This window comes from Trachypithecus francoisi, unplaced genomic scaffold (genome assembly GCF_009764315.1).
Source record: "Trachypithecus francoisi isolate TF-2019V2 unplaced genomic scaffold, Tfra_2.0 Lachesis_group12, whole genome shotgun sequence".
NCBI classification, from domain to species: Eukaryota; Metazoa; Chordata; class Mammalia; order Primates; family Cercopithecidae; genus Trachypithecus; species Trachypithecus francoisi.
Window position 1 is genome coordinate 96,230,125 of NW_022681457.1, and position 15,428 is coordinate 96,245,552.

The window sequence follows — 15,428 nt, forward strand, 5'->3', positions numbered from 1 at the left end:
GGGTATTACTATTTGGGAGGCTGAGACAGGAGAATCGCTTGAACCCGGGAGGTAGAGGCTGCAGTGACCGAGAGCACAACACTGCACTCCAGCCTGGGCGATAGAGCAAGATTCCGTATCAGGAAAAAAAAAAAAAAAATGGCCGGGTGCGGTGGCTCACACCCGTAATTCCAGCACTTTGGGGGGCCGAGGCGGGTGGATCACCTGAGGTCACGACTTCGAGACCAGCCTGGCCAACATAGTGAAACACCGTCTCTACTAAAAAAAAAAAAAAAACAGCCGGGCGCGGTGGCTCAAGCCTGTAATCCCAGCACTTTGGGAGGCTGAGACGGGCGGATCTCGAGGTCAGGAGATCGAGACCATCCTGGCTAACACGGTGAAACCCCGTCTCTACTAAAAAATACAAAAAACTAGCCGGGCATAGTGGCGGGTGCCTGTAGTCCCAGCTACTCGGGAGGCTGAGGCAGGAGAATGGCGTAAACTTGGGAGGCAGAGCCTGCAGTTAGCTGAGATCCGGCCACTGCACTCCAGACTGGGTGACAGAGCGAGACTGTCTCAAAAAAATAAATAAATAAATAAAAATAAAAAAATTATATCCTCACCACATGCCCCCTACCATTGCTATAAAGATAAGGAAACCAATTCTCTGGGGGACTGGGTAGGTTGCCCAAGGGCATCTGATGAGAAAGTTGTAAAGAGGAACAGAACAGGATTCCTGCTCTTGGGAGGTCTTTGAAACAAGAGCCTCGGGAACTCCTAATTTATCTGTCCAGGTTTCACTCTGATATCCTTCTTGGGGCAATCCTTCCCTGCCTCCTCCATCCCGCAGTGTTCCTTAGCCCTGCACCCAAGACCCTTCATGGCCCAGCCCCTGTTGTATCATCTTGTTACTCTCCTCCTCTAGTCACCTCAAGACCTGTGATATCCCTGACCACAATATCTATACCTTCATGCCTTTGCACGTGCAGTCCCTCTGCCTGAATCACCCAATTCCCACCACCCTCAGGCTGCCCGAAAAACTCTGTTCCTTCAAAACCCCATTCAAGAGTCACTTCACCTAGAAAGCCATCCCTGAGCCTCCTGGGTAGGGCGGGGGGTCCCCCTGAGGGTTCCCGTAACACCCCACACGCTCAACTTTTGCTAGGGCACACAAGTCACACGTGGTCGAAGTTAGGTCAATATGTGATGAATGAAGACTTGCCAGTAGCGTTCGTCACCCGGGCTCCTGGGCATAGTTCGCTAATGACACGGGCCTGCCCTTCTCACCACTGTCCCCCAGCCCCGCAAGAGCGGTACGGAATAGATGGCCAGCACATAATTTGCTGACAGACTGAGCTGCTGCGGAGTTCGAGACACACGGCTCCCAAAGGTCCACAGCGGTGCCTGGGTGCCCGCCGACGCTGGGACTTCTCTCGCCGCAGCAGACCCCCAACTACCCACCCTCGAGCTCCGAAAATCCACCCTCTCTCGGGCAGGGCTCCCTCTCAGCTCTGCAAACCGCCTTCTCCAAACGCATGCTGGACAAAACCATCCTCCTCGCGGCAGAGACCCATCCCCCGCCCGGGCGGCCGCGCGCACCCGGCCCATCCCGCTCGCGCCGTTTGAATCTCCCGCCTGCGCGGGCGCCGCGGTGCGGGCGTGAGAGGCGCGGCTGCGGAGGGGCCGCGCGGCCCTAGCTCCGACGAGGCGGGGCCCAGCGGCCGCTCGAGCGCCCCGCGGGGCCGGGGAATCGCGAGCCCGCATCGCGCCTTCCTGCCTCCGGGCTTCACGTGGGGCCAGCGCCGCGCGACACGGGCGAAAGCGAGCAGCGACCTAGGCCCGCGTGGACCGGCCCATGCCCCGGCTGTGGCCGGCCCGCGCACCGCCCTCTGCCCGGACCCTCCGCGCGCCCTGAGGGAGACCTACCTCGGTGCACGTCGGCCACAAGGAACTCCAGCGCTCCCCGCCGGGCCGCGAACTGCCCCAGAGCATGCGCTCTGCAGGCCTCTGGCCCCGACCCGGGCGAGAAAGGAAAACAAAGAGCCCGGCGGCCCCTGGCGGCCATCCCAGGATCTGCATGTGGCGCGTTCCCGGGCTGGGGGGAGCTCTTGGCCAGGCTGGCTCCCCTGGCCCGGTTCCAGTGGGTGTGTATTTTGGAAACCCCAAATCGGGACACGTGGACTAACAACCAGAAAGACTCCTTGACTTCGCTCTGTTTAGGAAAATCTCGTGCGGTAGGGTCTGTATGGAGAAAAAGGATACTCATCTTCCCTACCCTCAAGAGGGCATGGAGAAGGATGAAAAATCAGACTATCAGCAGCCACACAGCGCTATGACCGTGATACCCACAGGGGCATCTTACTCAGCCCGGGGCTTAAGAACGGCTTTCCAAGTTAAGTCTAGGAGGGCAGGACATCCTAGGAGAAGCGACGTTTGCCATGACAGGGAACCATGAGAACCCAGGGAGGTTGTGGGAAACTGCCAAGTAGATGGGAGCAGAGGGTGCCTGTGGGAGTGACAGATCATGGATGCAGGGTCTTGTGTGTCTAAGGGGTCCAGCCTGTATCCTGCGGCAGTGGGGATATATGAGGATTTGGGCACGGGAATGGCATGATCAAATTTTTTTCCCCGTGAGTTAACATCAGATGGGTATGTGCCCATGTCTTAAGGTTTGAGGGAGGCACATCTCACATGCGTGTGAACACCCAGTCATCATTCTTATGAGCTACAAAAGCATCCCGATATGATCAGATCTTATAGAACAAAATAGAGAATGGACTTGGGCAAAACGGGAGCCAAGTGGGGAGGACCCAGTGGAACGAGAGAGACCAGATAAAATAGGAGATAAGGGTGTGAGTTGGGGTTGGGTTGGAGATGGAAAACCGGTACCAAGGAAAGGCTGTCTCTTGTTAACACACCCATTCTTCAGGATGGATACAAACAGTTCTTCAGGATTTCAGGTGTTCCCTGAAACTCTTGCAAATGATGTTTTCTCGATTTCATGTTGATTCAGACTCTGAGTCATTCTACTGCACCAAAGTCTAGATGGACACTTTTGATGAGTTCTTACCAACTGAACTTTTTTTTTTTTTTTTTTTTTTTTAGATCGAGTCTCGCTCTTGTCAGCCAGGCTGGAGTGCAGTGTTGTGATCTCGGCTCACTGCAACCTCTGCCTGCCGGGTTCAAGCAATTCTCCTGCCTCAGCCTCCTGAATAGCTGGGATTACAGGTGACTGCCACAACACCTGGCTAATTTTTGTACTTTTAGTAGAGACGGGGTTTCGCCATGTTGGCTAGGCTGAATTTCTTCTATGCAGAACCTGCCACAAAGGACTCCCCTGTCTTCAGAGTTTCTTACCTCTCCAAGTTTACCTCTGCCTCCATCATGGACTCCTCTTTTGGATGATGTACTGTGAAATTTCTCCAACTTTTAACCCTGGGATCTCTGATCTCCCTCTCTCTCTCTGTTGTCTTCCTCCAAAATCTTATTCATGTAGCTTCATGTAATAATAATGAGTGATGATGATGATTATTGCCTATTTTGTAAGACCCTTTATTTTGTTAACTACAGAAACATATCCATGTCAGCTCATTTGTTCCTCATGAAAACCTCATGGCAGTTGGAATATAAGAAAACTGAAGTTTAAAGAGGTAAAGCAAGTTTTCTGGGGTCATCGCACAAGTGGTGGAAGGTGACCTGAACTCTTTTTTGTTTTTTTTGACATGGAGTCTCACTCTGTTGCCCAGGCTGGAGTGCAGTGGCGCGATCTCGGCTCACTGCAACTGGGTTCAAGCAATTCTCCTGCCTCAGCCTCCCGAGTAGCTGGGATTACAGGCGCTCACCACGACACCCGGCTAATTTTTGTATTTTTAGTAGAGACAGGGTTTCACCATCTTGGCCAGGCTGGTCTTGAATTCCTGACCTCATGATCCACCCACCTCAGCCTCCCAAAGTGCTGGGATTACAGGCATGAGCCTCCGCACCTAGCCTTAATTTTTATACTTTTAGTAGAGATGGGGTTTCTCCATTTTGGCCAGGCTGGTCTCAAACTCCTGACCCACCCAGGCTAGAGTGCTATGGCATGATTTCAGCTTACTGCAACCTCTGCCTCCTGGGTTCAAGCGATTCTCCTGCCTCAGCCTCCCGAGTAGCTGGAATTACAGGTGCCCGCCACCATGCCCAGCTAATTTTTGTATTTTTAGTAGAGACGGGGTTTCGCCATGTTGGCCAGGCTGGACTTGAACTCCTAACGTCAGGTGATCCACCTGCCTCGGCCTCCCAAAGTGCTGGGATTACAGGCATGAGCCACCGCGCCAGGCCATTTTTTGTATTTTTAGTAGAGACCAGGTTTCACCATTTTTGCCAGGCTGGTCAGGAACTCCTGACCTCAGGTGACCTGCCCATCTTGACCTCCCAAAGTGCTGGGATTACAGGCGTGAGCGACTGCACCTGGCATTTATTTATTTATTTTTTTAGTTTTGTATTTGTATTTTTTATTTTATTTTGAGATGGAGTCTCATTCTGTTGCCCATGCTGGAGTGCAGTGGTGCAGGCTTGGCTCACTGCAACCTCTGCCCCATGGGTTCAAGCAATTTTCCTGCCTCAGCCTCTGGAGTAGCTGGGATTGTAGACACGTACCACCATGCCAGGCTCATTTTTTTATTTTTAATAGAGACAGGGTTTCACCATGTTGGCCAGGCTGGTCTTGAGCTCTTGATCTCAAGTGATCCACCCACCTTGGCCTCCCAAAGTGCTGGGATTACAGGTGTGAACTACTGCACCCCACCCCAGTTGTTTTTTTTGAGACTGAGTCTCACTCTGTCACCCAGGCTGGAATGTAGTGGCAGGATCTCTGCTCACTACAACCTCTGCCTCTCGGGCTCAAAAGATCCTCCTGCTTCAGCCTCCCGAGAAGCTGGGAACACGGATGTGCACCACCATGCCCAGCTAATTTTTTTTTTTTTTTTTGAGAGAGTCTCACTCTGTTGCCCAGGCCGGAGTGTAATGGCGTGATCTCGGCTCACTGCAATCTCTGCCTCCTGGGTTCAAGTAATTCTCCTGTTTCAGCCTCCTGAGTAGCTGGGATTACAGGTGTGCACCCGGCTAATTGCCCATCTAATTTTTGTATTTTTGGTAGAGACAGGGTTTCACTATGTTGGCCAGGCTGGTCTTGAACTTCTGAGCATCAGCAGTCAGCCTGCCTTGGCATCCCAAAGTGTTGGGATTACAGGAGTGAGCCACTGCAACCAGCTGATATGGAGGTCCTGGTTGTAATAATGTACTGTGGGTTTTATACATATATAAAAGTAAAATATATGACAGTATCAAAGACTATATAGTGAGAAATGGAAGAAATATTTTATTTTTATGTATGTATGTATGTATTTTTTTTTTTTTTTTTTTTTTTTTCTGAGGCGGAGTCTCGCTCTGTCACCCAGCCTGGAGTGCAGTGGCCAGATCTCAGCTCACTGCAAGCTCCGCCTCCCGGGTTCACGCCATTCTCCTGCCTCAGCCTCCCGAGTAGCTGGGACTACAGGCGCCCGCCACCACACCTGGCTAGTTTTTTGTATTTTTTAGTAGAGACGGGGTTTCACCATGTTAGCCAGGATGGTCTTGATCTCCTGACCTCGTGATCCGCCCGTCTCGGCCTCCCAAAGTGCTGGGATTACAGGCTTGAGCCACCGCGCCCGGCCTTTTTTTTTTTTTTTGAGACGGAGTCTCGCTCTGTCGCCCAGGCTGGAGTGCAGTGGCAGGATCTCCGCCCACTGCAAGCTCCGCCTCCCGGGTTCATGCCATTTTCCTGCCTCAGCCTCCTGAGTAACTGGGACTACAGGCGCCCGCCACCACACATGGCTAATTTTTTTGTATTTTTAGTAGAGATGGGGTGTCGCCCTGTTAAGCCAGGATGGTCTCAATCTCCTGACCTTGTGATCCGCCTGCCTCGGCCTCCCAAAGTGCTGGGATTACAGGCGTGAGCCACTGTGCCTGGCCAGAAATATTTTTAAGTTTTTTTTGAGACGGAGTCACTCTGTCGCCCAGGCTAGATAGAGTTCAGTGGCGTGTTCTCAGCTCACGGCAACCTCTGCCTCCCGGGTTCAAGCAATTCTCCTGCCTCAGCCTCCTAGTAGCTAGGACTACAGGCACGTGCCACCACGCCCGGCTAATTTTTGCGTTTTTAGTAGAGATGGGGTTTCACCATGTTGGCCAGCCTGGTCTCAAACTCCTGACTTCAGGTGATCCACCAGTCTCAGCCTCCCAAAATGCTGGGATTACAGGTGTGAGCCACCGGACTTGGCCTTTTTTTTTTTTTTTGAGACGGAGTCTCGCTCTGTCGCCTAGGCTGAAGTGCAGTGGCACGATCTCAGCTCACTGCAACCTCTGCTTCTAGGTTCAAGTGATTCTTCTGCCTCAGCTTCCCAGGTAGCTGAGACTACAGGCACGCACCACCACACCTGGCCAGTTTTTTTTTTTTTTTTCATTTTTAGTAGCGGCAGGGTTTCACCATATTGGTCAGGCTGGGGAAGATTCTTATACTACAGGTGAACTGGTTTAATATCAATGGAATGTAAACTATTATAAATTAAAAATGTATAATATGGCTGGACATGGTGACTCATGCCTGTATTCCCAGCGCTTTGGGAGGCCAAGGTGGGAGGATTGCTTGAGCCCTGGAGTTCAAGACCAGCCTGGACAACATCGTGAAACCTTGTCTCTACAAAAAATACAAAATTTAGCCAGCCATAGTGGCACATGCCTGTGGTCTTCACTACTCAGGAGACCAAGCTGGGAGGATCGTTTGAACCCAGGAGTTCCAGTTCGAGGCTGCAGTGAGTCATGATCTTGCCACTGCACTCCAGCCTGGGTGACAGAGTGAGACCCTGTCCAAAAAAAAAAAAAGTAAATCGCCTAAAGTCTCCAATTAAAAGGCAGAAACTGTCATATTGAAAAACCTAAAATGTTACCTACAAAAAATAAAATATAAAAATAAGGCCAGGCACAGTGGCTCATGCCTGTAATTCTAGTACTTTGGGAGGCCAAGGCAGGCAAATTGCCTGAGCTCAGGAATTTGAGACCAGCCTGGGCAACATAGTGAAACCCCATCTCTACTAAAATACAAAAAATTAGCCAGGCATGGTGGTGCATGTTGTAGTACCAGCTACACTAGAGGCTGAGACATGAGAATTGCTTGAACCTGGGAGGCAGAGGTTGCAGTGAGCTGAAATCGCACCACTGCATTTCAGCTGGGCAAAAGATTGAGAATGTGTCTCCAAAAAATAAATGAATATGTAAATAAATATGCTCAGCCAACGCTGGATCTGCAAAAAGAAAAATAATATAAAAGTAAATCCACAAATAATAAATTTGTACAAAAAGTAAAAGATACACTGTTTTGTTTTTGAGTCAGGGTTTGCTCTGTTACCCAGGCTGGAGTGCAGTGGCGTAATCACAGCTCACTGCAGCCTCCACCTCTAGGGCTCAAGTGAGCCACCTCAGCCTCCCCAGTTGCTGGGACCACAGGCATACAGCACCACCCCTGGCTAATTTTTGTATTTTTTTGTAGAGACAGGCTTTTGCTATGTTGCCTAGGCTATTGTTGTAACACTAGTCAAAAGAAAGCTGGTGGCCAGGTGTGGTGGCTCACGCCTGTGAACCCAGCAGTTTGGGAGGCTGAGGCAGGTGGATCACTTGAGGTCAGGAGTTGATGACCAGCCTGGCCAACATGGTGAAACCCCGTCTCTACTAAAAATACAAAAAAATTAGCTGGGCATGGTGGTGTGTGACTGTAATTCCAGCTACTCCAGAGGCAGAAGCTGCAGTGAACTGAGATTGTGCAACTTCACTCTGGCTTTGGTGACAGAGTGAGACTCTTGTCTAAAAAAAAAAAAGAGGCCAGGCGTGGTGGCTCACGCTTGTAATCACAGCACTTTGGGAGGCTGAGGGGGGCGGATCACGAGGGCAGGAGATCCAGACCATCCTGGCTAACATGGTGAAACCTCGTCTCTACTAAAAATACAAAAAAATTAGTCGGGCATGGAGGCATGCTCCTGTAGCCCCAGCTGCAAGACTCTGTCTCGGAAAAAAAAAAAAGAAAGAAAGATGGAGGTATGCAGCTATGAGCAAATTGCTAAAGTTTTCTGAATTTCAGTTTATTTATTTATTTATTTATTTATTTTTTATTTATTTATTTTTTTTTTTTTGAGACGGAGTCTCGCTCTGCCGCCCAGGCTGGAGTGCAGTGGCCGGATCTCAGCTCACTGCAAGCTCCGCCTCCGGGTTCACGCCATTCTCCTGCCTCAGCCTCCCGAGTAGCTGGGATACAGGCGCCCGCCACGTCGCCCGGCTAGTTTTTTGTATTTTTAGTAGAGACGGGGTTTCACCGTGTTAGCCAGGATGGTCTGGATCTCCTGACCTGGTGATCCGCCCGTCTCGGCCTCCCAAAGTGCTGGGATTACAGGCTTGAGCCACCGCGCCCGGCCCCTGAATTTCAGTTTATTATCAAAAAATAGAAACAAAGCCTACTTCACCATTTTGTGAGATTAAAAAAAAAAGCAGGAGTGGGAGACAAAGTAGATTTTACAGCAGAGTATTTAAAGGAGTCAATCAATCAAGAGACAATATCTAAAACATAGTTGTATAACTATATACAACTAATAACAGAACTTCAAAATACATGAAGCAAAATACATGAAGCAAAAACTTATAGAACTGCTAGGAGAAATATAAAAATCCACAATTACAGTTGGGGATTTCAATATCCCTCTCTCAATAAATGATAGAGCGAAGTAGATATGAAACTAGCAAGGACAGCTAGGCACTGTGGCTCACACCTGTAATCCCAACACTTTGGGAGGCCGAGGCGGGCGGATCACCTGAGGTCAGGAGTTTGAGACCAGCCTGGCCAACATGGTGAAACCCTGTCTCTACTACAAATACAAAAATTAGCTGGCCAGGCATGGTGGCTCGTGCCTGTAATCCCAGTACTTTGGGAGGCCGAGGCGGGTGGATCACCTAAGGTCAGGAGTTTGAGCCCAGCCTGGCCAACATGGCGAAACCCTATCTCTACTAAAAAAACACGAAAACCAGCTGGGTGCAGTGCAGGTGCTTGTAATCCCAGCTACTTGGGAGGCTGAGGCAGGAGAATCATTTGAACCCAGGATACAGAGGTAGCAGTGAGCCCAGATCATGCCATTGCACTCCAGCCTGGGAGACAGAGAAAGACTCCATCTAAAAAAAAAAGAGAGATCAGGCTTGAGGCTAGGGGCAGTGGCTTACGCCTGTAATCGCAACACTTTGGGATGCCGAGGCAGGCGATCACTTGAGGTCAAGAGATCAAGACCAGCCTGGCCAACATGGTGAAACCCCCGTCTCTACTAAAAAATACAAAAAACATTAGCTGGGCATGGTAATCCCAGCTGTAATGATTACAGTAGCGCCTGTAATCCCAGCTACTTGGGAGGCTGAGGTGGGAGAATTGCTGGAACCCGGGAGGTGGAGGTTAAAACAAGCCAAGATGGCTCCACTGCACTCCCTCCTGGAGACAGAGTGAGACTCGGTGGCGAAATAAAAAAAAAGGCCGAGCGCAGTGGCTCACGCCTGTAATCCCAGCACTTTGGGAGGATGAGGCGGGTGGTCAGGAGCTCAAGACCATCCTGGCTAACATGGTGAAACCCTGTCTCTACTAAAAATACAAAAAAATTAGCTGGGTGTGGCGGTGTGTGCCTGTAGTCCCAGATGCTGGGGAGACTGAGGCAGGAGAATGGCATGAACCTGGGAGGTAGAGCTTGCAGTAAGCCGAGATCGTGCCACTGCACTCCAGCCTAAGCGACAAAGCGAGACTGTCTTTAAAAAAAAAAAAAAATCAGAATTGGATACTGTATCCTTGATTTCTGAGAAGTCAGAAAAGAATGTTATTTAGGCCGGGCGCAGTGGCTCAAGCCTGTAATCCCAGCACTTTGGGAGGCCGAGACGGGCGGATCACGAGGTCAGGAGATCGAGACCATCCTGGCTAACATGGTGAAACCCCGTCTCTACTAAAAATACAAAAAATTAGCTGGGTGAGGTGGCGGGCGCCTGTAGTCCCAGCTACTCGGGAGGCTGAGGCAGGAGAATGGCCTAAACCCGGGAGGCGGAGCTTGCAGTGAGCTGAGATCCGCCACAGCACTCCAGCCTGGGCGACAGAGCGAGACTCCGTCTCAAAAAAAAAAAAAAAAAAAAAAAAAAAAAAAAGAATGTTATTTAATAAGTGATCATGCCACTGCACTCCACCTAGAGACTTTTTTCACAGATATAAACTCCTTTGTCCTTATTACAACTCCATGAGGTAGTTTATCATTCTCATTTTGTGACACGAAATTGAGGCACAGGGGCTAAGTAACTCACCCAGAGCCTCATAAACAGCAAGTGGTGGGATCAGGATTCAAATCCGGGCAGTCTAGGACTCCTAAGATGGGCAACCAATACTGTCTGCCTACACAAAGAACGAGGCCAGAGTGCCTGTTCGCAGTCTAAAGGGGTATTGCAAGCTCAAGTTCAGCAGTGGGACCTGAACACCTACTGACAGCTTTGCTTCAGCTGTACCTTGTAGGTCAATAGAAATTCACTCATTTCCTGCCCAGCACTGCAGTTACCGAACTCCACCTGAGAATATAAATTGAAAACATACTAAAGTCACTGGTTCAGAAAAAAATCTTAGGAGAGATGTAGTCAGAGCAGGACACAAATGGGACTGGGCATACACAGATGGATGGGACTGACTTATCTGGCTTCTTCTGAGCAGGGAACTTGATGCCTGTTTCTGCAGAGGTGCCACTTCTGGTTGTGGACTTGGACGATTAGCCTTTTGGTTCCTGGGTTTCCCCATGGGAATATGCTGTATTAAGCCCCCCTCAGCACTAATATGCTAAGTGCTTACCTAGAGCAGTGCCTGGCACAGGTAAGCACAAACGCCAACTGGTTTAGGAAGATGCCTTGAGACTTACTGTCACCAGGCTGGAGCACAGTGGCGCTCTCGGCTCACAACTTCCACCTCCAGGGTTCCAGCATTTCTACTGCCTCAGCCCCATACAGGTACACACCACCATGTCCATGTATTTTTGTATTTTTTTATAGAGACAGTGTTTCACCATGTTGGTCAGGATATCTAGATGTTGTGATCCACCTGCCTCAGTCTAAGTGCTGGGATTACAGGTGTGAGCCACCAAGCCCGGCTGCATTTAAGATGCCCTCTTCAACACTGCCTCAACTCCACTTCGCTTCTAAGAAAAATCAAGCTGTGTATTTCCCTGCAATCCTAGCTAGTAACTAGCTTCCATTCTCAGACGAGTCCTGTCCTGAACACCCTGACAAGCAAGCTCTAGTCCACCAAACTCCAATCTCACCCACCTCCCTCAAACCTGTCCCATCAGCTTTCAAATGGCTTAATGGCTATCCCACCTCCCCTATGCCAGCAGATACTTTACCTTCTAGATGATTCCCTATTAGTTCCCATCCTTCAGGGTACTGAATATTTATGTTGGCAGCCAGTGTAGGGGGCTTGACAAAGTTCCCATTATGACTCATGTCATGAGGCAAGCAATTCTAGCAATCTTCAGGCTGAGGTGCACCAGGTAGCAAAGGCTCATACAACTCAGCTAAGGATACCACAGCCTCCCATGGCTACCATTGATTTTCCTCCACTACATTGTGGGAAGCTAAAGGATTGGTCTAACAACTCATCTTGCACTCAACCCAGACTTATGGTCCTATTGGTGAGGACCTAATATCCATTTTCCCAATAACCTGCCAATATAAAGTGAACCCAAGGGGGACCCACCTGAGACTAGGTTTCAGGGCCTTTAGAACAGAAGCTATCATGCTAGTTTCCTTCAGCAGTTACCATTCAGATTCTTGGCTGATGTCACCACAGCCATCTCCACATAAAAATGAACCACAAACATGTATAGCCATATTTATTTTAATACATTAACAAAGCAGATTAAGCAATTTGTTAGGTAAATTACAAATACATTAGAAATCACACAAAAGCAAAATACTCAAGGACTTTTAAAATACCCACCAACACTGTGTGCCTTCTGGAATTTGGCATAAGGCCAGGCAGAGTCACTTCTCTGGTTAAGGTGTGAATGAGGTGAAAGGAGGTGCATTCCTAACCAAATGCCAAGTCTTTAATACAAAACAGCAGACTCTTTTTTTTTTTTTTTGAGACGGAGTCTCGCTCTGCCGCCCAGGCTGGAGTGCTGTGGCCGGATCTCAGCTCACTGCAAGCTCCGCCTCCTGGGTTTAAGCCATTCTTCTGCCTCAGCCTCCCGAGTTGCTGGGACTACAGGCGCCCGTCACTGCGCCCGGCTTGTTTTTTTGTATTTTTTAGTCGAGACGGGGTTTCACCATGTTAACCAGGATGGTCTCGATCTCCTGACCTCGTGATCCGCCCGTCTCGGCCTCCCAAAGTGCTGGGATTACAGGCTTGAGCCACCGCGCCCGGCCAACTCTTAAAAGAGGTATGAGGGCCAGCGTGGTGGCTTATGCCTATAATCCCAACTACTTGGGAGGCTGAGGTTGCAGCCAAGATTGCTCCACTGCACTCCAGCCTAGGCAACAGAGCAAGACTGTCTCAAAGAGGTATGAAATGCACCCCAATCTTTTGCTCTAAGTCTGCCAAAGATTGTCAAAACCTCCCTGTTACAAAAAAAATCGGTTTACCTACTCTCCCTACTATATAAAGGACCCCAAAATTAAACGTCAACGCTGAAGTGTTAAGTGCAGACTGTCTTCTTTCCTGAAAGAAAAGAAATAACGATTAGACTCCTGAAGATCCTACTTCAACTTAAAATCTAGTACACTGGATGTGTTTCCTGCATGGTTTGTCTCCCCAGTCATTGTCCACAGGACTCTGGGAAGCTGTAGGAATATGCAGGCGCAGACATAATGCCCAGCTTCATCTCCAACGTTGTGGAAAGGGACTGTACATCATGGGGCAGAGCCCTAAGCTCCCATAGGCCACTTGGACAGAGCCTGGGGAGAGTGACCTCCCAGGGTATCCACGTTGGAATGCTCATTAGTGAGGAATTGGAGTAACTGATAAATCCAATATGGCTAATCACCCACAGTATTTTCAAGGGCTAGAATCTTTTTCTCAGCTCAGACTAGATGTAGATAAAGCCAATTAGGCTTCCTACAGTTCACACTAGGTTAACTTTTACTACATTGCACACTTTTAATCAGCTGATTAAGAAAAGCAATTTTTACAGAAGAGTGTAGGTTGAAGTTATGTCAACATGCCTACAAAAATGCAGCAAGTTTACATTTGGGTATATCAAACAAAAGTATTGCTCTGAGAATGATTCAATGCCTCAGAGGTAAATAAATCCTGACCAACTAAAATAAAAGTCTCTTCAATCCTACTTCCATCACAGAAAATCATTGACAAGAGCTGATGAGCCAAAAACAATTAGATTTACTTACCAAGTAAGAGTTACTTGGAATCCTTAACAAATCCTGCAAAACAAGGTATTCATCTATTAGTACAGCAAAACACGAATCTTTTTCAATGAGGATCCAATGAGGGGCCTCACGGTATAGCCTGGGGTGGGAGTGCAGTGGCACAATCATAGGTCATTGCAGCCTTGAACTCCTGGGCTCCAGCGATTCTCCTGCCTCCAGCTACCTATCATCATGCCTGGCTACTTTTTAGCCAATTTTACTTAAACACGTATTAAGACTTCAGTCCAGATTCAGTGCTCTAGAAGGCTGTTTCCTGCATGGTTTGTCTCCCCAGTCATTGTCCACAGGACTCTGGGAAGCTGTAGGAATATGCAGGCGCAGACTCAAGGCCCAGCTTTATCTCCAACGTTGTGGAAAGGGATTGTACATCACGGGGCAGAGCCCTATGCTCCCCTAAGCCACTTGGACAGAGCCCGGGGAGAGTGACCTCCCGGGTGTATCCACGTTGGACAATCAGTGTAATGCGTAAGTTTACAGAATCCAATAGGAAACAATTTCATCCATTCATGTCACTACAGATCTTAAACAAGAACGCAAACGAGTTTCCACCCTGTCCACAGTGGGGTGTTAAAAAAAAATCGGTTTCTAGACGGGTAACATGTCATATTCAGCTACTGATTACTTTTCAATAGGCGGTTAGTACCACGCGGAAGGTATGGCAGAAACAAAGACAACAATTAGGCCCAGCTATCCTAAATTCAAATCAAATACGCGGACTCGTTAAATTACCCCCAAATCGGACAGGAACGGTGGCTCACGCCTGTAATCCTAAAAAAGTAAAAATAAAAATGACCCAACTCACAAAAGTACGAGAAAGCAGAATTACGAACAGTATGCTTCGAAACTATGAAAATCTTAGGCCGGGCGTGGCGGACCGCAAGGTAAGGAGTTGGAGACCGGCCAGGCCAACATGGTTAAATCCCGTCTCTACTAAAAATATAAAAATAAGCCGGGCGTAGTGGTACACGCCTGTAGTACCAAATCCCGTCTCTACTAAAAATATAAAAATAAGCCGGGCGTAGTGGTACACGCCTGTAGTACCAGCTACTCGGGAGGCTGAGACAGGAGAATTGCTTGAGCCCAGTAGGGGTCGCGATCAAGAAAAAAAAAAAAAAAGAAAAAATTGAGAAAATTCTTAAAGGCAAGTAAGGATCCGGAATAAAACTGCAATTCCATTGAGAACGACAATGTGCCTACTGAGAGGCAGTAAGATAAACAGCGGTGGTGACGGTGCACCTTCAGATTCAGAGACTCGGCGGGTCGGCTGGCAGCCCTGCAGGTCCCGAGGTCTCCATGGCCCACTTCTGGGCCAGGCCCGTCTAACGCGTACATTAGTTGGGACGGATGCCGCCTACGACATCCATATATAGTTTTAAATTACATGATTCTCGGCCAGGCGTGGTGACTCACGCCTGTAATCCCAGCACTTTAGAAGGTCGAGGCCTGTGGATCACCGGAGGTCAGGAGTTCAAAACTAGCCTGACCAGTATAGCGAAACCCTGTCTCTACTAAGAATACAAAAATTGGCCGGGCGTGGTGGCGCGTGCCTGTAATCCCAGCTGCTGGGGAGGGTGAGGCACGAGAATCGCTTGAACCCGTCAGGCGGAGGTTGCACCGAGCCAAGATCGTGCCACTGCAGCCCAGCCTGCGTGACAAACCGAGACTCCGTCTCAAAAAAACAAATACATAAATAAATAAAATACTATATGATCCTACGGATGCCCGGCTGCTGATTCATAGTATTAGACCCACAACTCCGGTGGCAGGTATCTGATAACACTTACCAAGCCCAAGAACAGACGACCGCGAATCTTGTCTCCAAAAGGGCGAGTGAACGCAAAGCATCCTTATTTAAACCTTACGAAGTGCCCGGAAGTCATGGAATGTATAGTGCGCGTGCGCAGGATCATGCGCAGTTAGAGAATCGGAAAGTCGCGGAGGCTGCTGGG

At 49.0% G+C, this 15,428-nt stretch overlaps 1 protein-coding gene, 1 long non-coding RNA gene, 2 other non-coding genes and 1 pseudogene across 20 annotated transcripts in view; all 5 read right to left on the reverse strand.

Annotated features, from left to right (window-relative positions):
* Positions 1-11,496, reverse strand: part of RCC1 (regulator of chromosome condensation 1) — a 35,399-nt gene extending 23,903 nt beyond the window's left edge. For 2 of the 17 annotated variants that reach the window (XM_033227519.1, XM_033227513.1), the window contains exon 1: positions 1,906-1,976. Coding sequence is in view for 7 of the 17 variants with exons in the window: in XM_033227509.1 (XP_033083400.1) it covers positions 1,906-2,058 (153 nt within the window). In the remaining 10 variants the exon portion in view is untranslated. Of the gene's footprint in view, positions 1-1,440; positions 1,584-1,905; positions 2,074-3,336; positions 3,473-11,438 lie in introns of those variants that run through there. The other 15 variants (XM_033227512.1, XM_033227517.1, XM_033227522.1 and 12 more) reach the window with 15 other exon arrangements.
* Positions 2,619-2,716, reverse strand: LOC117094102 (annotated as a pseudogene).
* A 968-nt stretch (positions 11,497-12,464) lies between the features above and the next one.
* Positions 12,465-15,369, reverse strand: LOC117093009. The gene is made up of 3 exons (XR_004440999.1): positions 15,264-15,369; positions 13,441-13,473; positions 12,465-12,754 (listed from the first exon to the last, which is right to left on the reverse strand). It is a non-coding gene; the product is annotated as an uncharacterized LOC117093009 (long non-coding RNA).
* Positions 12,822-13,025, reverse strand: LOC117094018. Its single transcript, XR_004441352.1, has one exon. It is a non-coding gene; the product is annotated as a small nucleolar RNA SNORA73 family (small nucleolar RNA).
* On the reverse strand, positions 13,724-13,928 carry LOC117094019. The gene has a single exon (XR_004441353.1). It is a non-coding gene; the product is annotated as a small nucleolar RNA SNORA73 family (small nucleolar RNA).
* Positions 15,370-15,428: the final 59 nt, after the last annotated feature.